The sequence below is a fragment of the Paramormyrops kingsleyae genome, chromosome 5 (genome assembly GCF_048594095.1).
Source record: "Paramormyrops kingsleyae isolate MSU_618 chromosome 5, PKINGS_0.4, whole genome shotgun sequence".
Lineage (NCBI taxonomy): Eukaryota > Metazoa > Chordata > Actinopteri > Osteoglossiformes > Mormyridae > Paramormyrops > Paramormyrops kingsleyae.
The window spans coordinates 18,778,297-18,804,898 of NC_132801.1; the positions used below are offsets into that span (position 1 = coordinate 18,778,297).

A 26,602-nucleotide genomic window follows, 5' to 3' on the forward strand; every position below is an offset into this window, starting at 1 on the left:
TAAAACAAAATATTTTTATTACGAAACAAAGAGATGAACACATTTTGCTTTGTATATTAGGATTCTGGTGATTTCATTCACTGATTTGTATCTGCAAACAAACATCTTTTGTCACTGAATATTTATATACTTCATAGAACAAATCAGAGCACAAGCACAACAAAACAAAACAAAAAGCCAAACCAAACGGTACAGGAGGGGTGCAGAAATTTAATAATATAATGAAAGCAGGATCATAAGCTCTGTTAACAAAAAAAAAGTGTAAGACTTACTCAACAAACCTGTTGTACTTGTGAAATGCAGTCCAGAGCTCAAATGGGTTTAATGGCCTGAGGCTGAAACCTGGAGCACAATTCCCTCCCCCCGTCCCAGGCACCGTGAGGCCTGCCCCACAAGGACTTCACCCGCAGTCCTGGTGCCATGTCTTATTTCTGATCTGGTATCACTACATCATCAGCTGAAATTTCTCACTTTTCATGCTCTTTTGTCTGGCTGAGGCCAGCTGAACCACCCCCCCCTCCCCCCAGACACCTCACCTGCCTCAGGGGGCGTTAGGCAAAACGTCCCACTCCAGACACACCACTCAGGTTCTCACTTCACTCCCCCCCCCCCCCAATCTGAGCCTGCTGGTGGCTCCTGCTGTATTACGGATGGGAGGAGACGGGAGATGGGAACCTTCTACCGCTCCCTGGAACCCTCCATACCCACCATTGCAGACAGGTATGTTTCCACCACTCCAAAAAAAGGGCAGGGCGGTGGGAGGGCGTGGCACTCAGTCGGTAGGGTCCCGTGCTTCTGTGGATCCACTGGGGATTCCGAGTTTGAAAAGCTCAAAGAGAACAGAGAATAAACGCAAACATCAATAATAATAAAAGATTAAGATTGATGGGAATGGGCCGGCTGGCTGGGATCACTGAAACAGCCCCACTATGCTGTGGGGTTTCTGCCCAGCTGCAGCTGGCCACCTCCGCCGCCCCTCTGCCCCCACCCCGCCCCCACCAGCATCGCAATGGACATGGGACGTGAGCGAAGGGAGGCGAGGACAAAGTGCGGCATGGCGCCCCCTCTGTTTGGGTTCAGGATTGATTCCTTGGAAACAGAAGTCATTGTCATAACGATCCACGTGTCCATCCCACAATGCATCTTGCTTTGATGGCATGGTTCTAAGCCCAAAACAGACAAAGCAGCCTGGGAGGGTGGGGGGGGAGGTCAGCCTGGCAGACAGACCTTCCCTGCGAAGAGCAGTCCCACTATCGTAAAAAAGATGGACAGGACGAAGAGGACGTAGGACGAGCCGACCACTGTGTTGTTGGGCAGCTTGTAGGGCTGTCCTCCGACCTCATTGATGTAAAATCCTATGGGGAAGATGAGGGCCGCCATGCAGAATAGGATCACTGCGGGGGAAGAAGAAGGAGGGAAAAAAAAGACAACAAACACACAGTTAACATTGCCAGCTTATTTATAGAAGCAGAACCATTTGTTCTGCTAACAGAATTAGGATGCCATTATCACCTAGACAAGAAAAATTGAATGCTAACAGAATGGCCATTCAGCACAGGTAAGAGGGAAAACTCAATTTTCTGAGGCATGATTACAGAGCCACAAATAATATGACAGGCTGAGAGCCTTTTGCTCTGGATGTGCATTATAATCTGTGGTATATTCTCTTATACTGCAAGTGTTCACACCATCAAACTGCATTTGCAAAAGCATAGGCTTGAAAGCTGAAATACTGCTGCAATATATGAGTCTATTATCATAGAAAAATAAATACTGTATATTTCTAAAAAAAGAACCTCCCAGAACTGGGTATACCTGACAGTTCTGAGCAAACTCTAACCATTTCAAAACTGCAGACAGAACAGCACAAACATATGGCCAAATTTAAACCACTGGCAAAAATGCATAAAGCTTTAGGTAGTATTATTATACTTCATATTAATGTTTATTTTAAGACAATATTCATGCAGGGGTCAGCTCTGGATAGGGATGCAATGATACACAACTCATGATTCGATTCACGATTCTGAGTTCACGATACAATTTTCTCACGATTTTTTTTTTTTTTTTAACAGAATGAGCTGCAGACAAATTAAAAAATATTCCTTTATCTTTCTAAACTGTGCAAAACTGTGTCCTCTTCTTAACAGTGCAACTGAAATTGAATAAAATCCCAAATCAAAATAAAATCTTCAAATAAACAAACGGGAACGCTTTACATTAACTGCACCTTCATAATGTTTTTATATTGCATTCATAAAACATTCAGTACACCTTCATAATGTATTCATTTATTCAGAAATCATTCATAAACATCATGCATGTATACCTTTACAACCTAACATCCTTTAACAGCTATAATATACATTAATAACAAACACTATATAATAACAAACATTATAATTATATAATCATGTAATGTTTGTTATTAATGTATATTAAAGCTGTTAAGGGATGTTAGGATGTGTACTTGAATGCTGCTTATGAATGTTCTATGAATGCATTATGAAGGTGCACTTAATATAAAGCCTTACCAAATAAACTAAGGCGTGCATGTGCAGCTTTTTAGCGTGGTTTGCCCTTTTAATAATCTCCGCTCTGGCGCTGGTGAATTGAGCTCACTGTGGTGCCGGTGGACATGCTGAAGCATGTTCCTTGTACTATTTGTGTTTGTTATCAGTCTTTTACAATGTTTGCACGCAGTTTTTGTCTTGTCTGTGCTTTTCTCGTTTATGAGTACCGGAAAGCTAAAATGCTGCTACACCGCCGATTTAAGACTGGGTGGTTCGTCCTCAACATAAAATTCGCTCCATATCTCACGTTTGGTCAAAACCAAAAACTAGCGTACGACGTCGACGTGAAATCTGTCAGTGACATCTGACATCAAACTGACATCGTGAAATCAAATGTAATATTACACCAGTTTTTCTGTTAAGTAAAGTACCGTGAAGTACTCCTAAAGTAGCTATTCATTTTCCACATCAGCCGGTTTAAATCGCCATACCTTTACATCGATTTTTAACGGATTCGCGATTCATCGTTACATGCCTAGCTCTGGATTAACACAAAAACAAGTACATATATTTTCTAACGATCACTGTGAAAGTTATTTTTAACCATTAATGGAAGCAGTACTATTGTCAAAATACTGAATTTTACTATACTAGTATAAAAGAGTGTGTGAGTAGCCTAAATATTCACAAATGTATTGTCAGCATCATTTCTGTGTGTATGTGCGTGTGTGTTTGAGTACTACATTGTGGGACCACACCTTGTAGTAAAACATGACACTACTGACACTGACTGACATTTCTTCAGTCCGCAGAAGGGAAATCTGTGAATGCAATAAAAAACTAAAAATACTTAAAGTCTTAAAGTATTATTATTTTTTTGTTTACTTATGGTTAAGGTTAGTGCTGGGTTGGGGTTAAGGTTATCATAGTTAGTTAGGGTTATGCCTGTAGAAATGAATGATGGGTCCCCACAAAGATAGCTGTGTGTGTGTGTTTTAACAGATCACAAGTCAACAGCCACTTTTCCGGTTTGTCGGCTGCTTATGGATACAGGCCCGTAACAATAACGGAGAAGGTCACTGAGCCACACTGAGGAGTATCTGATATCGGATGTACTTTTCAAACCAAGAGCAGAAACCCATCAGGATAAAACAAAGGATTATCATTTTTCTGCACCACAAGCAGGCTGACTTACAACTGGCATTTTTAATCTGCTGTGTTGTAGTTCTTTTGTTAAACCACTATTTCAGAATAAGACTGTGTTAAATAGTCGGTAAATTTACATAGGCGATAACATGAAGTATAATCCTGTGATGGACTGGCATCCCATCCAGGGTGACCCCTGCCTTGGGCCCTTGGACAGGCTACAGACCCAGCATGACCCTGAACTGGATAAGTGATTATGGAAGATGCATTAATGCATATTGCATGACATATTATTTTGTTCTACATTCCTGAGCACGTAAACTTTGTGACCTCCTTCCCACATACATGAATGGTGGTTCCTCTGTCCCTTTAATGTCTACATCTATTACTCTTACGCTTTAATCTGGGCAGGGATGTTTGCCTTTACGGTGACAGAACAAGCCCACATAAATCACAGAGATACAGAGTGTTCATGCCACCCAAGGATGTGAAACTCAGGAAGGGAAAAATAAAAACGGACAGCACAGATCCCCATGTGTGTGCGGTTGCCGCGCACTGCTGATATTTCAGAAGGCCTCCTTCCACCAAAGAGGCTTCTGAAATCTGAGGCCGGTGTCTCTGACTCCGCCTTCCTGCCTCAGCGGGCTAGTCTTGCAAAGGCTTTGCTGGGAGACTGTCAGTCGCTCGCCTATTTACAGCCACCACTGAAAATACTGCGGGCCCAGGCTTGTTTTCGGTACTGAAAATATCACACAGGGGGAAAAAAAACATATATTATATATATGCGCTACAGAATAAACAGCGACCGTGTTGCTAAATGTGGGAAATGGAGATGGGAGGGGCTTACGCCTACGAGCACTGACACCACTGTAATTAAACAGGAGCCTTACAGGGCAGCAGATTCAAAGACATGCTACCAGGCTCCACGTTGTATCTGTGCAGTAATGTGGGATCCATGGTTTCCACGTGGACCCCCAACTCAGAAAGAGCAGATCGGGGCCCTCTATCTCATTCAGGCTATGCAGCACAGACGCTAATACTCTGGGGACTCCCCCTTTGTGCTGCGCAACCTTTCCGCAGCGACCCCCCCCCCCGGGGGTTTGTCCGTCACCGCACCGGGTCTCCCGTGACCATTTAGGAAAGGCAGTCTAGCAATGTGCCATGTGTTTTCACACTGAGCCAGCTTGAATAATAATCAGACGGCACTGGGAAGCAATGTAACAGCATCTTCTGCATCAAATCCAAAAGTGGGACTCGGTTGCGATTTCCATCCATCCATCTTTCATTGTATGTCTCCAGTTCAGGAACAAGGTGAATGCTGTTCTGAGAAGAGCAGGAGAAAAAGGCCGGGGACAAATGGTGCATATGCAAACCACTGGCAATTTAGAGTCATCGATTTGCCAAACTGTATATTTATGAAGAGCAGGAGGAAGGTAATGCAAACACAGGGAAAATACACAGTCTGTACAGAGACCAGGGGACAGAAATGAAAGGCACAATCCTAGAAGTATGAGGCCACAGTGTTAACTACTCACCTATGGTGCTATTTTATAAGGGATGCACTGATACTGATGCACGGTATCAGTCCCGATACCAATACTAGTATCATCCTCATGAAAATGTGGCGAAGCCTACGACCGATACCATCTAATGATGTATCAGTGATTTCATTATCGATACAAAATAAACGGGATTTTGTCTGCGGTGCAGAAGTATTTCGGAAACCCAAAGCATAACACTGCAAACTGTGCTGTACTAAACTATCAAGAGGAGGTACGGAAACAGATCTATATATCACTAGTAATCTAATTAAACATAAGAAAGACGACAACAAAATTGCCTCCAGCAGCACTCTGCAACAAATCAACATTAGCAGGTAGAGATAACCCTCGTGCAGTGAAAATAACAGTAGTTCTTACCCAGTCTACTGCTCTTGACAGCCAAGCATAATGTCATAATGGTGATACAAGGACAGCATAATACCTTCTGAGATGGTACGCAGTTTAAAAAGTGAATCACTGCTTCAGACGCAGTTAGACTGCCCATGATCATAATGAAATCCAGCCCACTGCCAGGTCTGCAGGTTTTAATGCCTGCAGTTCATCACATTATAAGTATCTTTTTTTCATGCCTTCACATTTTTTTGGCTAAAAATAATAAAGTGCCTTGTTTGTGGGCGTATGTGTGGGGGGGGTTACTTTTATATTATCCTTTGTCACGATATTTATTTATTTATTTTATATAGAAATCACTCAGCCCTAATTGGTATCAGTGAGGTACTTGATCTGAAAAAACAGGTATTGTGCATCTCTACATCTTATGCCACCAAGATGTTATGTTTTTATCCACCCATCCTCTACTTATCCAGGAACAGGTCTGGCTGATCCTGAATCCTGTCCCAGGCAGCACAGGACACATGGCAGAAGACACACGGGATGGGATCACAGAGCTCTCACACACACTCACAGTATCTATACCTTAGTGGGGACTCTCCATTCATTTCTGTGGGCATAACCTAAACGGCTACCCAGCCTGAACCTTAACCATAAATATTTTTTTTAAAAAAACAAAATACAAAATGTTTCAGCATTTAAAATTTTTTTGATTTAATATACATGACCACACACACACACACACACACACACACACACACACACACACACACACACACACACACACACACACACACACACACACACACACACACACACACACTGGACATTACGGTTACCTTTTTAAAATGCACACATACCCAGAGTGTTGAGATAAAGCAGTGATGCAGAAAATCAGCAGCACAGCGTGTTAGGTTTGTATAAGAGTACTTCTCAAATTATTCTAATTATTCATTGTGTTGGACCTGCAATTTCAGGGAAACTGAAGACATTCCAGTGAAATTTAATTAGCAAGCTGAGACTAGCCATGTTCACAATCATTTGGTAATAATTAGCATTTCCACTTTCATAGTTTGTCAAAAGCTCACAGCTGTCGAGAAAAACAGAAGAACGTAGAACACCTGGAAATGAAAACTTGCAGGTGGTTGAAAACTACAAACCTACACCCCAAAGACACACTGCACACAGGGTCAACAATAAATGTGCTACAAGAAATTTTACTTGAAAAACTCCTGTTAGAGTTGAGTGGTCAGGATTAACTGTCGACAGGGTCTGCAGAAAATGTATTCTGGAAACATTAAAAGTAGCAAAACCAAAATGTAAAATATTTTAAACATACAAATATTGTTTTACAATCGTGTACTCAAGTGTCAAACTTGATCTAGGGCTGGATTCGTGGCAATAACCTTAAAAGAATATTTTTAATGTGTCAGCTGCATTAGGAAGATCTGTCAAAGACACCTAATTCTGCAGGCTGGTGACACATCCGTACTGGCAGCAATAAAAGGAGCCTTTAAAAATGTCGGGCCGCAATTTGCCAAAACGGCATGTCCAAAACACACACCTGACCCGGAGCTACACTGATCAGCACAGCCGGCCAAGGTGGTCCTGGCCAGCCCGACAGAGGCGGGCCCTCCTCGCTCCGGCAGCGGGCATGCCATGGGGCGCCGGCCGCAGGAACCCCATTGGTCGGGACTGGCCCTCAGTGGGAAGTACAAAACAAAGGCGCTCTTTCATTGGACTCTCCCACCTCGAGTCAGAGCCCTGGAGTCCATTAAAAAGTCACCTTAGAGAGACGCACGTGGGTGCAGGAGAGCCGTGAACGGGCGGCCTTGTGAGCGACCGCAGACGGGCCAGGCGGAGTGGCTGCTGCTTGTTTATTCCTCAGTTTACAAGGAGTTTTCTGTCCGCCATGTTTATTTCATCTCTCAAAGTCTGAGACGGTAAAGGATGATCTAAGGTTAAAACCGGCTGGCTAATGGCAGAGAGATACCCACAGGAAAAAAGAAAAGAATAAAAAACTTATTTATACCTTATAACAATTTTTCCACCCCAGACAGACACAGAAATGGTTTTCCGAGGGGGGGGGAGACAAGCAGCACAATTTAACCTGACATGCTGAAGGGGATAAAACACTCATCATTCTTCAGCCAGGAGTCGTTTGTCATGAGGAAGTGCCTCATTTTCAACCAAATTATCCATGAAGAACAAGGGGTTTTCATAAGAACGTGTTCGTTTTGAATAAAGACCACAGTACACATCATAACCATCCATCCACCCCTCTTCTGTAACCACTTATCCTCCTCGGGGTTATGGGGGGTCCGGAGCCCATCACGCAGACCATGGGCGCAAGGCAGGGAACAACCCAGGATGGGGCACCAACCCCGAGCAGGTAACACTCACACACCATTCACTCACACACCATTCACTCACACACCATTCACTCACACACCATTCACTCACACATGCACACCTATGAGCAATTAGGTAACTCCACCAAGCCTCAGCATGTTTTTGGACTGTGGAGGGGGCTCCGGCCCCCCAGGACTGCAGTTTGACACCTGTGTTGTGGAGCCTCAATGGGTGTAACACAAATGCTGCAGCCCCAATCCTTCAGCACACAGGACCCATTATGGCACACCACCGCAGAAGTTATTCTTTAGCCATCCAGCACAAACCGAGGCAAGTTACAAATGCACAGACATACAGGTCGATTCCTTAGTGCTCCTCCGTGAAAAGTAAAATAATGCTGACTCCTCCCGATAAAGAAAAAAAACAAAATACCCCCTATCGCTGCAGCATACCATTTTCCCAGAATCCCTTTCTCCTCCTCCCATGGATGCACACGTTCCTGCTGCCTTGCAATAAAGAGGAACACTTGTTGTGTACTTACAGAAAAACACTTTAAACGGTTTTCCTTTTTTTAATATTCAGTCAGGCAATTTCACACAAGCTGCGTGGTAAGAGGTCCATTTAAAACGGGTAACTGACAACAAGAAAAGGCCATAAATGAGAAAAAAAACCCTTTAAAAGCAAACGGTAGCCACCCGCATGGGGAGGCGAGTGGCTCATTCTGCAGTTCCCGACCGCGGTATATTCCATAAGTATGGCCCCAGGGGTCCCCACTGTCCCCAACCCCCACGACAGCTGTAAATACATGGGCCATTAGCAGCACGCCCATCACCTCCTGGGTGGTGGCCTCTGCTCCTGAGTGTCGGTTGAGTGTAGGGCAGGAAACTCGCAGAGCTGCTGTGCTGTGCTATGATCAGGGGAACAATGATGCAAAGGGACAGCAGAGAGCGACGCCCCAAAAATTCTCCGCTAACCACTTCTTATGCAATGATGTCCAGACACGCTTGCTGTTAATTATACCAGCAGCCTAAAAGACACCAGTTAGGTCATTTGGTCGGTCCTGTGTGAACTAACTGAATGAACTGTTTAAATGTCACTTTCTGTCCTTATATTGCAACGTGGTCCCAGGGGGTACCTGACCTTGGGTCACTGTATTTCTACATTTGGATGATATGATGATAAAGCAATCCTGACATGACAACAGGCACTAATGTTCCACATCTTGCTCTTAAATGTTTTGGGAAGTTCAACCAAGCTTGATAAATCAGACTAAATGCAAGAACATGCACATAGGCTGAAAGCATCAGCATTCATTTTTACTATTCTAGGTGAACTCAGTAAATGAAGTAGTCTAAATCAGTGCTTCCCAACCCAGTCCTCAGGGAACCCCGGACAGTTCACGTTTTTGCTTCCTCTCAGCTCCCAGCGCACCTGTACCAGGTATTCGATGTTCCTGATTGGCTGGGAGCTGAATTTTATGCCAGGGAATTAGAAAAACAATGCATTTGAAAAGGGAAAACCAGGAGCTGCATGGAGCGTGTGCCAACGTACATCCGGCGTCCCGCGTGAGACTGAAGCTCGCGGGGTTCCGGCCACAGGCTCATTAGCCTCCTCCTGCCCCACTGATGTCACCCCAAACCAAAGCCCAGTGACGTGAACTTTCACTGACCCGACCGACACCATAGTTTTCATTTTTATTTCTCTCCCATGCTAATTTACTCACAATATTAAATATGTCACCAAGACACGTGTGATACGTATTACAGCTTCTAGAAAATACACACACGTATTCATGCACGCATGTGACCATTCCCACCTCTTTAATCCACCTATAGCCTCTAGTGTGAATTGATAAAGAACATTACAGGTCACATGACCAGGCTCCCGCGATGCACGGGGTCTCCCGGCAACGCAGAGCGTGAGGAAGCAGGCGGGACACTTACTTCCAGTAAAGGCTATCCAGCGGGCGTACTTGGTGGCCTCGCGTCGCCAGTGGGAGGCCACCAGCAGGCCGCAGGTGACGGTGAGGGAGACGATGCCCATGATGATGAAGAAGAGCGTGGTGACCCACTCGGGGGGCAGCCGCGGCGGGATGCAGGTCCTGTCGCGCCCATGGATGGTCTGGCACTGGCGCACCAGCCCCACCGTGAGAGCCCCTGTGGGAAAGGAAGAGCCTGAGCTGCCCATCCTCCACAGCAGAAAGCTGGTGTCACCTTTCATCTTCAAAGCCAGCCATTCTGAAAGGAGGCTTTACCCCCCAACAATGATTGCTTTTCCCCTTTTAAGACAGAATCTCAAGATATAAACCCAGATCATCATTTGTATTCCAGCTACCTTAAATTATACCTCCAAACTTGACACAGCTCTAGCATAGTTATACTCTATCTAGAGAGCAGCAGTGTTTGCCCATTAGTAATACAACACAATAAACACTGAGACCAACATCCTGCATTGTTCCAGACATTCCCGTGCCACTCCCAGAGATTGTTTCTGGTTATAGCGCTCTCAAAATATGTGATAATGGCAGATAGACAAGTGGATAACAACGAAGTCCAGAAATCATAGAGATCTGATGTTGATCTTTACCATAGAATGCCACATTTCCTAAGAATTTCTCAGACACAACCGATACAAGGGAGGAGCAGCAAGACTCAAACCGCCTTGAAGACCAGAGAGATGGAGTAATTTCCTGAAGCAAAGTGGTGAACTTCTGAGGAGAATGGCAAGACAGTATCTAGGGAAAAGGGTCTGGAGACTCAGACACACACACACACAGTCACACACACACACTAAAATACAAAGCTTCAAACGAATGACTCACTAAACCTCCTGCTTTCATTCTCCAGACTGGTGAGTCCAATTACGGCAGGAGAAGCTGCTCTGGTAAACAAAACAGCTGTCACCCCCTCAGCCACCCCTCTTTAAAAGGCTGCTCTTTACGCATTCGCTTTTGCAGACGCCTTCAGCGCCACTCCCTGACACCCAGAAATGTCACCGATAACAAGGGTTGCATAACGGAACACTCAAAACAATGAACAATATGGGCCAATCACTACCAGGGTGACACGCCATATCCTTGGTGTATAAGAGCCTTTTTTAAGGTCACACACACACACACACACACACACACACACACGAGGTATCTATATCTTTGTGGGGACCCTTCAATCTTTTATAACCCTAACGCCAGTAATGACAACCTTAACCCCAAGTAACTAAACAAAATAAAAGACTTTTGATTTCACTCACAGATTTTTATAAAATTGAGTTTCCCCTTGTGGGGACCGAAAAAATACAATTCAGTTGACCAAGCAGCGAGCTACTGGCATGGAGTCTTTTTCGGAGAGGAGTTTCAGTGCTTTCCGAGGTAACGCTATTTGAAAGGTAATGCTGACAGGCTTTCCTCTGTTCTAACCACATTCCTCTTTTTCCCTTTGGGTGTCACATGACTTCACATCTTTTTTTCATTGGTTCCTCTTAAATCCGCTCTCTGGCTGTACCGTGCCTCTGGATACCAATAGTTTAGTATCAAACTGGGAGCTGCAACAAAATTCATCTTGTTAATTAAAGCAGCAAATCACCTTCAGCAGGTTATGTATAGCAACAAAGGAAGCACTTCTGCTTGGGAGAGGTTTCCAAGTTTTAGTGCTTCTTAGAGATTTCTTCTGTTTGTTTAATGTCTGTCCAATAAAAAATACTGTGTTAACATACAACCACTGTGAAAAATGCTACAGAAACTCATTCTAGAGGATACTTTTTACGGTTTGACTCGCCGATGAGAAGATTATCAGACGTATCCACAAAAGGTACAACATTTAATTTTTTTTTTTTAATACGGAGAATCTCTGTACAAGTATCTCTGCAAGGTAACTCTAGTAGGGCTGAGTAATTAATCGAAAATGAAACAAAATCGGCATTCAGAATCTCTAATCAACATAATCTTGCCCATGTACATTTCCTTTTCTTTATAATTCTGTTAATATTTAAAAACCCCAGTGTCTTCATGTACTGTCTCCTTAAAAACATACTACTGCGTGTGTTGTCACGTGACTCCGCCCCACCCAGTCTGCGACTTGGAAGCAACACGGGGGCAAACTCAAACACAGAGTGGACTGAGCAATTCAAGCAGCTTATACCAAAGGAAAATGCCATGTCCGTCATTTGGACGCATTGTGGCTTTATTGAAGACGACACCGAACAAAAAGTCGTCAAATGAAAACACTACGGAAAAAGAGTTTCAGCTACCAAAGGTAATACCACCAATCGTTTCAACCCTAGCAATATTTAAAATACAGTGGAAACCACTTATAGTGATCATGTTTATAGCAGGGCTGCCAACTTTGGTCAGCTTGCTGGCGTGAGATTTTCAAATCTGCACACACGTGTATGGAACAGTTTTATTACCTTGTAGTCTGTAGGGTTTGCAAAGTACGCCAACGCTTTTGATGTAGGTAATTATAGGATTATAATGGATTTATATAGATTTGTCGTAAGATTTCTTGCCGGGCACCACGTTCCCTGGGTCTTGCTAGCTGCCACATTTCTTATGTCGCCATCTTCCAGGTCACCATGTTTGTTCATGTTTTCCTACATTTTCTATTCAGTATGCAGGCCCAGGTAAGGGGAGGATGGCTGCTACTCAGGACATGGTCAAATGGGGTCAATAACGCCTAGCCTGTGGCCATCGGTGGGATCCCCAATGACAACTGCTGAGCCAGCAGATGCACTTCTATCTAATGAGGGCACCTGGTGAGGCAGGGCATTCAGGATGCAGGCACGCTGCCTTTCAGTGGCCAGTTGGATCTAATGGTGACCTGGAAGCACAGAACCAGGCCGAAAAGTGGGAAAAGGACGGACCTCACACCTCTGGGCCCCGAAAGCCTGCAGATGGCAGTTTCCACCAGGGTGGGGGACTACAGAGTGTATTCATTCATTGGGAAGGAAACTGTAATGGCTTCCAGGTGCATGAAAAAGTCATGTGCCGCAACATCTGTGCAGTGTCCTCTGTCTAAACTGTTTAAGTAGAAACACTCAATGCACTTAAGGCTTGTGCAATTATTATGCCATGAAAACTTGAGAAATGTTCATATCATGCCACAATGTAAAGGTTAATTATGGGAAAAGATCAATGCTCAACATTTTTATAGATCATGGAAGTTGGTGTACCTGTTGCAAAGATGAGGATGATATGGTTCATAACAAGCAGCAGTGACATCAGAAAGTCTTAAATGGATTTCGTTAGACAGACTTTCATCCTTTAACACGATACTGGCTGATGGAAAACAAAACAGCAAGATAAGCTCTTGGTCCTACTTCATGGTTCTTCTCTGTCTGTCTTGGGGGAGGTGCCCTGTGTTTCCGGATATAGGACATAAAAGGCTGGGAGTGTGGATTTCTAGTCCTTGAGGGGCCTCTCCGGGTTTCTCAGGTGTAAATGTCATCACTAACTCAAAGAGACTGCAGATGTCAAAGTCTGGAGCACCAGCACCTCCTGAGAAGAGGCAGAAAGAACCTGGCGCGCTACTGCTCATTACACCGGCATCTGGACAGGAGCCCTGCACAGGCAAGCGGCAGCCGGCACGTACGACACGTCGGGCGGAGTCCGCCGTTTCGGGTTTCAGCGGCGCGGGCCGAGGCGAGAGACGTCAGGAGGCTCCGAACGAACGGCAGCAGCTTCAGTGGCATCTCGACACCCGGGCGTGAAGCAGCAGCTGAGTCAGTGCGCTTGGGGTTCCCACAACAACAAAAAGGACAGGACGTGTGGTGAGGTGCGGTCAGGGTGCCCAACTGTGGGCCTCTAAGCAAAACCACACGATGCTCATCATAAAGAATCAAGTCGGCCCGTCTCTTAAAACACAGGAAGCCCTGCATCCGCGGGTACAAAATAGGCCTCGCTTTTAATGGCCTTACAAAGGTACAACCGAAATGCTTCCGTGAACTTTCTGTTCCTCTACACCTTTGTAGAGTCCATTAAAAGCCGCTCGCCATCTGTTCTGTGTGATAGATGCCTGTGGAAGGGCCAGGGCATGTTGACTGAATGAGGGGGGGGGGGGGGGGGGGGGAGTCAATTGCATTTAATAGAACATAATGTCTGCGTTTTATAAACATTTCCTCAACAGAAGTCAGACTCCCGCTGCTTGTAACCTCGCGGCAGCATTCCTGTGTTACTACCAGAAGACACGCTAGCCACACGCTCCCGCAGACACCGTGAGCGGAGGCATCCTCGCACAAAGAGAGTTCACCATCCCGCTTCGAAATGCTCCATTTCCATACAATGCTGAAGAGCCAGAGCAGGACTGGATCGACACAAACTGCCTACGCCGATTCCAAAGCGCCTCAACGCAGGATCCTCAAAGAATCCCCAAACAGATCATGCTGATCATGTTTAACGTGAGCTCGTCCCTAATTTATTGCTAGCAAGTCAGTGTAATGACCTTTAAAGGCCCGAGATAAACAAGGAGATCCTGTGTTTCATTTGCCTTTGTGTGGTTCAATAATGACAAACACATGCAATGCAAAATCGTAGCAAGCAATGCCTTACAAGTCAGTCATGGTTTCCTTTAGACCATAAAACAGACCAAATATATTTTTCAACAAACGACACAGGCTAACACTGTGGTCTCACACCTCTGGGGCTGAAGGTTTGACTCCCAGCCCTGGCTCCGTTCGCATCTTCTCCCACTATCTGGGATTCTGCTGGGTATTAATGGAAAAACAACAACGCAACAAATAATCAATATATTAAAAGAAAGAAGCATCTCAGTGAAGATCTTGACTCAGATGACTGCTGTTTCTTATCGATGAAAGGACTCTATTCAAGTGTCTTGAGAGCTCATGAAGAGAACACGAACTCCTAAAATGCTTAAAAAAAAAAATAAGGGGTCAGATGCACCTTTCTTGGTTTACAGACAGTGAAACTAGATCTCCGAGGTCTGACGTGCATTTAGCTGGCCTACAGCCAGACCATCTCCGAAGACATCTGGTCACTCCAAGGAGGCCTACAAGTTTCCCAGTGTGCTCAAATCCAAGGATACAGAAGATTAACTGGGTATTACAAACACAATTTTCTCTTCTGCATTCACTCTAGTATTTGGTTTGATTTATATTAGTCACCTAATCACAGATAACCTCTCTGTGGGCTTCAGCATTTAAAAAATGAGGCACCTGCCAAATGTAATTCCCCCACAGTTTTTTAAAATGGTTTTTGAGCCAGTACATTCAGAAAACCTGTAACAGGAGTGAATAAATGTAAATGAGGGATTGGGCATGATTCCCTCAGTCTTGTTGTCTATCATCATCTATCACTCAGCCCGTTGCTTCTCCACGACAACAGAAACTGACACGCGCTCTCGAAATTTCAGTGTATATTCAAGCCGTTTAGTTACCAAAATTCAATATTCAATTTTTTTTTTTTTATCATCAACAATCCAAAAGATTGGACTGAATCGATAGAGACATGGCACGACTTGGTCAGGAGCAGAGCCAGAGTCCTGGATTTTTACCTTATGTAAGACACCTCAACGTCGAAGGTTTTTTGTTTCAGATCCATCTCATTTCAAATAGATCATTTCAATTAATTACTGACAGTTTCCCCCTGCCTTTTTAGTTGAGATTTTTCAATAAGAGTCAGTAATGAATTACCACCGTGCCCTTGGATTAGAGAGAGCTCTAGATTATAAAAATACACAACCCTGGGACAGCAGCCAATTATCCGATGGAAAATTGCACAACAACACCCCCCTCTGTAGCGGACCTGGGCTTTGTCTCCGTTATACGTGTGAATGACAGTGCTGCTGTTGAGAGAGAGTCAGAAAGGGTCACCCAGCGTGGGTGAACGCAAACCTCTGCCAGGCATCGTCTACTGCAAGCCTCCCCAACCAATTGCATCCATTTCACCACCCAAAAGCATACATTTTACATTCAACTTTTACACTCGTTTTGCATTTCCGCCGGATTGGAAAGCTTGAAGAATACCTTGAAAATAACAGCGATACAATTTTGAGAAGTAGATCTGTCACCTAAGCATGGGAGCACAGGTTTGTTATACCATGGATTTTAATTCTATGTGCAAGTGTGCTTGTCAACTGCCCCTTTAAATAGCTTTGTTAAGACAGATGTGCCAGAGTCTTTCCTGACGGAGAACGGGAAGCAGGGGGACGGTGTGGAACTTAGCCTGAGGAGGCTGACAAACACTGGCACATCGAGACTGACATTTCGAGAACGGGTACATCACCCTCAGGCAAAAACATTTAAGGGGCGTGCACAACTCATTTTAATACTTACCCAATGCCTGCAAACATTTAGATATCTGCATAAAGGGTCCTTCAAATTAAACTAAATTAAAACTAAATACTAAAAGTGTGTTTCTGTGAAACAGGAACTCTCCAACCATCACACGTGAGCCCTGCCTAGGTCTACGGACCACCAAGTTTCCAAAGCATGCGTCCATTTCCAGGTGGGACACTTTAGGTCTCCCGGGGTCACAGCTGTTTTGGTGTGCCGTGTGGAGTTACACAGGAACAGCCTGCTTAGATTCCCCCTAATCACAAACACAGTGCACTCTGCAACAGATTGGTCACATTTACAGAAATACTCAGAAAAATATGCTTTAACTCAAGTGCAATAACCTGAAATAATAAACCAACTTACTGCGCAGAGCGACGTCCCTAACATCTAACCCACGTAACAGGTCACTACCAGGGGAGATAAATTCAGTTCGGGCCGGTCTGCAGCAGTTTCTCCCTTCTTTAACTGCAAGGCTGTTCTCCACGGCCCACATTCCTCCCCTCAGATCCTATTAGCACAAACCAGCGATTCTTTACTTGCTGCAGGTAATTTCCCCCATTGGGTAATTATCATGCAGCAAACTGAGCTGAAAGGGAAACTTTCAGACGACCCGATCGCCGTCCCATTCACAGGCACTAAGCTGGACGCTTCTCGGGGTTTCACCTGAGATTGGTTAAGCACCACTGGCCACGTCCTCAAGAGAGGCCACTATGCGTCAACCTGTGTCCGGGCCAACACCACGACAGACGACCATCAGTCTCTGCAAAATATCCCAGATATGCATTGCTTCGGAAAAGTGTTCGAAATATAAAAAGCATATTTTTTATTTGAGTGCATAACGGAGCGTGAGAGCACACCCACCTGGGCCCCGTGCTCACAAACAGGCCCCTTTGAGGAGGCAGCATGGCAGCAGATCAAACCAGCACACTGAGGCATGACTCACAATGGGGAATGTATTATTAATGGAACATCAGTACCCCTCCTTATGGAGCCGCCCGCAAAGGGACCCCTCACCTGCTCTGCACTGACCCCGCAAGCCTGGATCTCGGGTGGATACAACGCTTCAGGAGTCCGCTGTTCGCCACCACTAATTGGGTGGTGGGGATGAGGATGACTGTCAAACAGACACCATCTCTCCGAATAATGTCACAAAAAAACAAAAAAAAAGATGCCACAACACGGAACATCTATGATATTGAAGGAAAAAATATCTCCAACTAAAAATCATTAATTAAACTTACAATAAACATAACACAATACTTCACCACTATTTCCATTAATAAAAGAAATCAAAAGAATTGGAAAATTTTATATATTACAATCAAAAAACTAAAAATGCCAAAAGACTTGTATTTTGTTTGGTTAATGTTAGCACTGGGTAGGGATTAAGGTTGTCATTGCTGGGATTAGGGTTTTGAACATAAAAATGAATGGACGGTCCCCACAAAGATATGAGTACAGGTTTGTGTCTGTGTGCTTTGCTCACCCAGGTACTAAACAGTCATTTTATTTTAATTATTATTTTAATGTTAGCGGAAACGACCACGAAGGAGGATCTACTGATAAACAATGAAACACAGCAAATTTGATTGCTCACCTTAAGGCGAGAGAGTGAAGCACGAAAACAAATCCATTCCAATAAAGGCTGCAGTACAGCCAAATAAGGGTAGTCCGTCAATAAGGCAAGCATTTGATAGCAAAAGAAAATTCAGTACAGACAGCACAAAATCAAAAGACATTACTCAGAAAATCACACTTTAAGATCAGCCCTTCTCTGTTATCAATGCTATAAATATATTAGAGGTATACAGCTATAAAATATAGTTGTCTTGGATTGTTGTTGTATGCCTGAGTTGGTGTTTTCTTACCAAAAAATATGAAAAATATTTCTGGAATGTAATTTATTTTTAAATTTATTTGGGTGGGGTGTCCCTAGCAGAACCTCCCAAACAATTGGTATTGGTATCAGATTTAAAATAATTGACCAACGGTATCCCCTCATGGCTGGGTACTGCCACAGATGTCCCAATTTGATCTAATTCAGATTCACAAGCTAAAAATTTGATTCTGATTCGATATCAATCTGATAGGAATGAGATATGAACCTTTCCTTATTTGGAGAGATGTTTAAAAATCTCTAAATGGAACAAATTTACAAATGCAGAGTCATTGGAAAGAAATTGTGAAAACCACTAAAGAAAGGCCAAAGAACTGTATACCAAAATCTTTTTACCTGAGGAACATGCTGGTATTGTTTAGGGCCGAGAATGGGCCCTGACCTCACAATTCGATTTGATTTCAATTCACAAGTGCCCGACTGGATTCCATTTCAACGCTATTCAAACCATATTTAAGACACATTAACTAATGTTCAATCAAACCAGATCTGTCGAAAGAATGACAGCACAGTAACATTAACATTGCAAAGCAATATAATTGTTTAGGTTAACATTATATGAAGAAACTAAGATAACGAGAAAACAATGTATAACAATAACCATGAAATTTATTCTTGTCCTGACCTGTGAATACACCAAAATATTCCATCCACACTTTTCCCTCTGCAGTTCTTGTAGCTAGCCAGAAATAAATTATATCTGCAGACTTTTAATTGCTTTTATTTCGTTTTAATTATTTCGCCTTTATTTGATGTTATTTCACAACACTGTGAGAATAAAGCCTCACTCGGCTTGTTTACATTCACATGCTGATAGTTCTCCATTACTATGACTGACAATGCACCAAGATGGCGCCACTAGGCGATTGTGCAATACTGTTGATACCCTCCCTGTAGGAGAGAGAAAGTAGCATCACCTATTCAGTAAGAGAGAACTTGGAATTTTTGAATCAGTATTGAATCATCAAAAGCAGGATCACAATTAATCATAAAATCAATATTTCTTCCCACCCCTATACAGTACATCATATATATACAGACACACACAAACATACATACACACTACTTGTGTCTCAGATTGACACAACAATACATAATGCTACAAAAAGTAAGGAAGACAATATCTGGACACATCTTTGTAATGCACTCTTTTCAATGACTAAAAATACTAACGCACAAAGTATGAAGTATAAGCACTCAGTATAAGGTATAAGCACAGAGTACACTCAAGCAAGCAGAAATGCACAGAGAAGACATGATAAAACCACTTTCATGCTACCTGGTGGTGCCCATCCACTCAGCCCTTTTAGCGAAGCGGCAATATCCCACTGTCTCCAACACTCTGCATACTCAGTGACCTGGCAGCAATTAATCTTCCATTCCAAAATACAAGGCTTTTACTAGTTGAACTAACTGTTGCCAAGGAAACCATGCTTTAAAACTGGGAAACATGCAATACAGTAAGCATCACACAATGGTCAAACCTCAAACCTTCTCTTCGCATATCTATTGGGAAATGAATGGAGGCCATATTGAAACCTTTTTAGAAACTTTGTAAAAACAAAAAGTTTATATCTTACTACACCTTAAAATATAGAGTTTACCAGACAGCCAGGAATGCAGTAACCAAGACAACATTTCTGCTTCAAATGGAAAATCTGACGTACACACATAATATGAATGCGAATCTCTCTCTCTCTCTCTCACACACACACATACACACACAGGATTCTTATAGTGTATACCATGTACTTCAGATTAATACTAAGACTAGTGGTGTGGTAGGAGCAGTAGTATTAATTATGAGTATTAATAATAATACTGTTGTTAATAATAATAATAATAATAATAATGTTATTGTATGACATGCTCATTATTGTCGAAATTATATTTAACTGTTACACTCAACTTATTTTAAACATATTCAATTGTAATGTTAAACCGTTGCATGAAACAGAGATGAAATAATGATATCTTCCTGTGAAAGGCTCCCCTTAAGCTGTTTGCTCAGGATGATCTTCCTCCCGCGAGTGCAGTCGGCAGCTCGACCTCTGTGATTAGCCGAGGGCAGGACCTCCGGCTGACGGACGCCGCTTTAGCGACGTGACGCACAAGCTAGCCCCGTCATCCCACACACGGCCCCAGAGGAGCCGCACCCCCCCTGAAGTGGCTCTAGGGGCCGTACTGTCGAACGCGGCGCAGAGGACCACTTGAATTAATGGGCACCTTTTAGCATTAGTATGGCTTCTCCAAGTACATCTGCCGCTTTGGAAATTACCACCCACTGGTTAAGGAAGGCTGAGAGCAACACGAGTTTGCTTTAAAGGTGTGCATCATAGCACTGGGAATGTTCTTCATTTGCAGTAAGATATTATTACGATATTACTGCAGAGCACTCAGAGGCATAACATAAACTTGATACCTCAAGGCACTGCAAGGAACATTTTCCAGAAGCATTCTGCAAAAAACAATGCTTGTTAGATAATTCTCCAAAGAAAAACTAGCATGCATAAACAAGCAAACAAACAAATCCGACAGGACAACTAGAATTGTTCTTAATTCTCTATACATGAATAAATAAACAAATACTAGGATTAAAATATACCTAGAACATCACTGTAAAGCCCTGAACTGGATTGGCAGTTCGAAGATGGAGAGATGATTCACTGAAGAACTGTATACACCAAACACTTGTGAACAAAAAGGAAAAAAAAATGGAAAGCATCTTCATCCCTGTTTTTGTGAAGTACCTTTCCAGAAGGTTATTCAAAAATGAAGAGAAGACTACAATTACGCTCTCAGTCTAATCACAGAAAACCAGTCTTGGCCAAAGCCATCAGAAAATCTAACCTCAACAGTCTGGCACACTACTTAAACCATTTCAACTGAACAAACATAAGACACAAAGACTATCAGACCAGGAATCAAGACAGAAAAATAGCAAGTAGAACATTAAAATGCTCATGCTTATGCTGTTAATACTCTTCACTGAATGAGTCTTCTAACTAGACTGTGGTAAGCATTTGCTTAACTTTTTTTTCCTGACTGATCTTGGTCTGTGGCACATGTTCCAGTTGGCACCAAGACACAACGCTGAGCAGACCAATAGGTCATATTTGTCAGCAGTACCATCCAATCACAAGGTACATCACAGTCAGGGTGAAAAGTGAAGACGTTACATCACAAGCAAATACCGATGACAGATGGATGCTGTATCATATTCTAAAATGCCATGGCTTCTCTCTTAAATCGTGACAAGAAGTAGGACAATAGTAGTAATACTACATTTTTTGTTTAAAGACTCTGCTACAGAAATTAGGAAAATGAAAATAATGTTCATAAAGCAATAACTAAGTACCCAACGAAAGGCAAATTTCACGTTCAGCTCTAGCATGTGTGCATTTAGCAAAATCACAACGTCTGCTTTTGCAGGTCGGCCTTCAGTGAGAACACATGGCAGAAAGCCTGGAGCGCTGTGCTGACATCAGCTCCACCACATTTCACACAGAACTGGATCAATTCCCAAATGAAAATTCATCACAGTACCTGAATTCTCTACCTTTTATCAGTTCAGCATCATTTTTACAAATTTCCATGTCATATAACAATGACTGTCATTATAATGTTGGAAAATGCAAAAAAAAATAAACTTAGTTGCATGCATTTTCCCCTCACGTACACATAGATTCAGGTTAAAGGTAGTATTACATGTATGTAAAATACAAGGTTTTGACAAACATAACTAGTCTGTGAAACATCCCACTCTTGTCCCAGTAGGCATCTAATGGGATATCAAGTGGCATGAGCATGAAATCCAGCTCTGTATTTGTTAGTTTGGATGGGAAAGAAGACCTAGCTGACATCCGCGGCGATAAAATGCTATACCTCGGCAGGAAAAGGCTGCAGAATTTAATTTGGGACATGTTAGCGACGTATCAAATACAACATCTGGAGGGGAAAACAAGGCGACAGTGAAGAACCTAAGGAAGGAAGAAGCACAAAGCAGCACTCAGCCAGTGAAAGGAAGAACAGCAGTGCAGACCGACGGAGTGCAGTACGGGAATGCGAAGGCACTCACAGGGCTGACCCTCATAAACTGGATACCACAGCTGAATGGTGACAGACATATGGACACTGGCTGGAGTGATATGGCCTGCAAATCAACGCTTGATGCGTTAATGAGTGCCAGCAGCCCGGAGAAACCTAGGCACCACCAAAAGGCTGCTTTCAACTGGAAGGTTTCTGGCCATTCCATAGTAATGTGATGCACATTTTACAGCGCATTCCCTGGGTTCCATCAACCCTGCAGAACATCAATGAAGCATGAGAAGCTGCTGCCCAGAGTTATTCCATGCCTACCCCCCCCCAATTACGGATTTATTCTCCACCTGGAGACGCGTACACATAAAGAGAATGCTGTGGTCCCCAGGGGGTGTCAGCACTTTTTGTGTGTGTCCCCCCCTTCAAAAAAAAAACCAAAACAATCACTCAAAGATGCTAAAGAAGATTGGCCTATTAAAGCATCATTTAAAAATAAACAGATTAATGCACATTTAAATGAATAATCACGTAATAAAATGTGACAATTTTTGTGTGGAAGAGCTCATTGATGAGGAAGCATCACGACTGGAGCGGAACGACAGTGTGTGATTTGTTAGTAAACAGAACCAACCCAAATGGCCTATGCACTATGCTTAATTGATCAAGAAGCCAACATTAGCTAGTTATGTGCCAATTCAGGAGCTGCACTCAGCTGTTTTAAAGGTGTTTTTGAAGAAGTTGTGTTTCATTGCCATTAGCCAATAGTGTTTGGACTGCAATATTTATGACATCTAGGTAGAAATCTGTACTTCAAACCCACCTGCACCAAACTGCTTTCATGTGTTTTGTAAACATTGTTCCTGTACACACTGCACTGAACAACTGAGACATGTGTCATTTGCTTTCTGTGGTGTGCTGTTGCCCTGCAATAATGTGAAAAATCTTGGGCCTGGCCATCAGATTTATTGTGGCGCTAACACTGGGTTCCCTTTGTCATGTGACCTCAGGAACACCTGCTGAAATCACCTGGTCTCATTATCAATAAATTTGTCTGAGAGACAAATGATGTACCAGCATGAATCTGCAAAAATTGGTGGAAAAACACCATCCAGCATCATATACAACTGGCATATGACCTGTGAAATTATGCAAGCTGAATCAAAATTTTAAAACTTCATTACTTCACCATTCCTATTTTCCCTAAAGCAAAAAAGGTAAAGTATGTCCCTGAAATGTAGAAACACAATGATTCTCCATTGACTATAAACAGCAGCTCTCACCTGGCACCATTATTACGGTTTACAAACCCAAGGAATCGTGTGTTTTACTGTTGCCTTTTTCGACCATCTATCCATGGAGTCAATCCCAAGCATCATGGGGCACAAGACCTGGAAACATTCTTGGGGGATGGACGTCTATCACGGGGCGCACACACACACTCCACTTCACACACGCAATACCCACTGTTTCTGAGACACACACTGTGTCTTTGAACTCTGGGAGGAGCCCAAAGCACCCAGAGAGTAATCCCCTACGCCGGAGTAAACCAAGCTGCACATTAAATCGCTGATACCTTAACGCTCCATTTTAAAAAACGAAGGTAGAAATTTGATCTGAATATCTCAAGTCTGAATACTCCAAATGACTGTGGGCTTCCAATATTATATGGCACATGGAACTAGGGACTTGTATAAATGCTCAGATTTAGAGTCAATTTCACAGACGTCTTATAAATAGCTCAGAAATTAACTGCACTTTCATCATCCCAGGTGATAACACCTAATTGTACGGAGTACCCACCTGCGACAGAAGTAGTGCCAAGTTCCTAAACCATTAAAACAGCGCAGGTGTTATTTTCGCAATTTTTCATTCTAACAGATAAGGCTGTCAAGCCTGTCATTATTTTTTTTACCCAAAAGGCACTTGAAACACGTTACGTCTGCAAAATTTGTAATTAATATAAATGCAAAAAAAAACACTATGCATCTGTATTTAACAGTGTAAGCGGTAAGCCTTTATGTTTCAATTAATAGCAAGGCTGATCGTTGAGGCTCACTTAAGTGATTCTAACAAACCCCAATTTCCTGGCATGAGTAGCCCTTCTAAGACCGAGTGTTGACCCAGGAGCCAGCAATTTCATGTAACAGCATTTGATACCTACAATTAACGCCCAGTTACCGCGCATAGCGGTTAAAAAAAGAACAGAAAAAAAAAAGAAAAAAGAATTATACTCAAACATCGTCTCCAAGCGCATTTTCAGAAGTGTGGCGACAAAATGAGACCCCGCACGTGCCGGGTCACCCGCGATCTCCTGCAATGTCACGCGAGCAATTTTATCAATGGACCCACGCGATTTATTCCAACTGCTTATTCTGACCCACGATTACCTAATCTGTGCGCGGTAAAGGGAAATTGCCAGTTTGGTATCTGGTAAAAATCAAATGTAAATGTCTAAGACGAAGCGAACGGAAAGATCACGACATACTGTAAGAGATCTACTTCATCTAACTGAATACTTGGAAATCTTCTGACCCCCATGCAAGAAATATCAAATACAAGCTTTGCAGAAACTGGATATGGCACACCGTATAAACCGTGATTTAAGAATTAGCCTGTAATTTAATCATGAAAAATGCCAAGGCGGGGTCGCTTACCTGCAGATTCCCCGGTGTTGATCCAGTCTGGATTGGCAATGCTGGCAATGGCAAAAATATCTGCGGCCAGAAAAAGACATCCTGAAATAATGGTGAGTTTATCCATTTCTCACGTCTCTCGGAGGCTGCGGAGCTTTTAACTCTGGGGCGCGACTTCGGCTGCTGCCCGGCTCAGCTGGCTGTAGCCATATGAGGAGGATCGGTCTTCGCCCTTTACTGTAGTGTACTGGTTTTCGGACTTAAGATTCCTATTATTCGTGTCTCTTTCTCGCCCCCTCTCCTAAGAAGGAGGCTCAATAGGGTGTCAGCCATCCATTATTTTTATTGCTACATACAGCTCACTTTGTCTGGATGACAGCTATGCTAGGTAGGTGGATAACACGCTACCTAGCCTGGAACCAAATGCTGCAACCCATCTATCCAGCGCTGAAAATGTAGCTGACGGAAATTCAGGGTTTGGTGGTTCTCTTCAGTGAGAAAAAAAAAAAAAATATATATATATAGCTGAAGTAAAGCGGGGAGCGGCGATTTCGGCCCGCTGATTTTTAGCCCTGGGTCATTCTAGCCATGTCCCGCAGAACAGCAGCCCTGGCGAACACCCACTCGCTGTTAGTGCCCATGGTGGAGCCCAGACAGCCCGACTAGGGCCCTGTTACAAGGCAGCTAAAAACCCGAAAGCAGACTGCCCCACCAGCGAGTGAGGGCAGGTCCTAACGCAAAAAGATAACTAGAATATAGGAACTATTTAAATATTAAACGCCACCGTCGGATACAGTCTTCCAGTCTTTCCATGCGTCCTAGAAAAAGGAAAATCGCCCTCTTATTCCTCCACTGTGTCCTGCTTTATTGGTTGTGCCCCCTTTTTTTTCTCCTCTCGGGATTCCAGCCACCACATCTGTAGGAATCGTTTCGCCAACCTAACGGTAGCTAGCGATCGCCAATATTCATGAAATATCTTAACGCTTCAGACGTTACACCTTGTCCATAAACACGCCATCTGCAGAGGCGCTACGCTTCGATGTCCGCTCGACTTTTCTGTCCCCCAGCCTCCTCGGACGTTAAGATATAGAGTTAAATGATCGGGCACCCCAACGCAGAGAGTTGCAGACGCACAACGCAGATCTCGCGAGATTTCGGGCCCCAAGCTGAGACGTCTGGTTCCGCTGGTGGCGATGAGCCGCGGTGCTGAGACGCGCTGCCCCTCTTTCTGGAGTCTATTTCAGCAGGTATCCTAATACAAGTGCGTTTCGTTTTGCGTTTTCTTTTTCTGATAATCTGAAACATACCGCACAACTTTTTTTTTCTATTTCACATTTCATCAGCTCGTGGTTTATCTAGTTTGTCGTTATTCTTAAGAATGTCAATTTTTCTTTTTCTTTTTTTTGTGCGGACTGACTTGAATCGCCGTATTAGAGGTTAAATTACTACTTGTAGTTGGCCCCTCTTCAGTATTAGGACATCCCAAAATATTCATTGCCCTTTGAAGACTGCCCGCGGTGCCATTTTCGTTGTCTGTCGGTATAAATAGATTATGACGCAAATAGTTGTTCAATCCCTAAAATAATTATGAAATATAAATATAACTAGGTACGCCGAAATTGTCCAAAAAACATTGTTCTTTGTTCGGATATTTATCGTAGCTTAGTTGTAAAATAGCTCAAAAGACCATCATTTTCGAAACCTTGCCAGATTTTAAATCTATAAATTGCTCCAGTTTCCACAATCATAATTACAGGCTTTTCATGATTACTGTGTTTTAAAATAAAACGGCAATGTTGTATAAACGGCATAATGCGACTGAATGATTATAAGAACGCCAGC

General features: G+C 43.2%; 1 protein-coding gene across 1 annotated transcript; it reads right to left on the reverse strand.

Annotated features, from left to right (window-relative positions):
- On the reverse strand, positions 1-26,197 carry mosmob (modulator of smoothened b). The gene is made up of 3 exons (XM_023831252.2): positions 24,782-26,197; positions 9,847-10,059; positions 1-1,394 (listed from the first exon to the last, which is right to left on the reverse strand). Exons 1-3 carry the CDS (start codon positions 24,885-24,887, stop codon positions 1,210-1,212), a joined length of 504 nt encoding a protein of 167 aa, XP_023687020.1. The 5' UTR covers positions 24,888-26,197; the 3' UTR covers positions 1-1,209.
- Between the last annotated feature and the right edge of the window lie 405 nt (positions 26,198-26,602).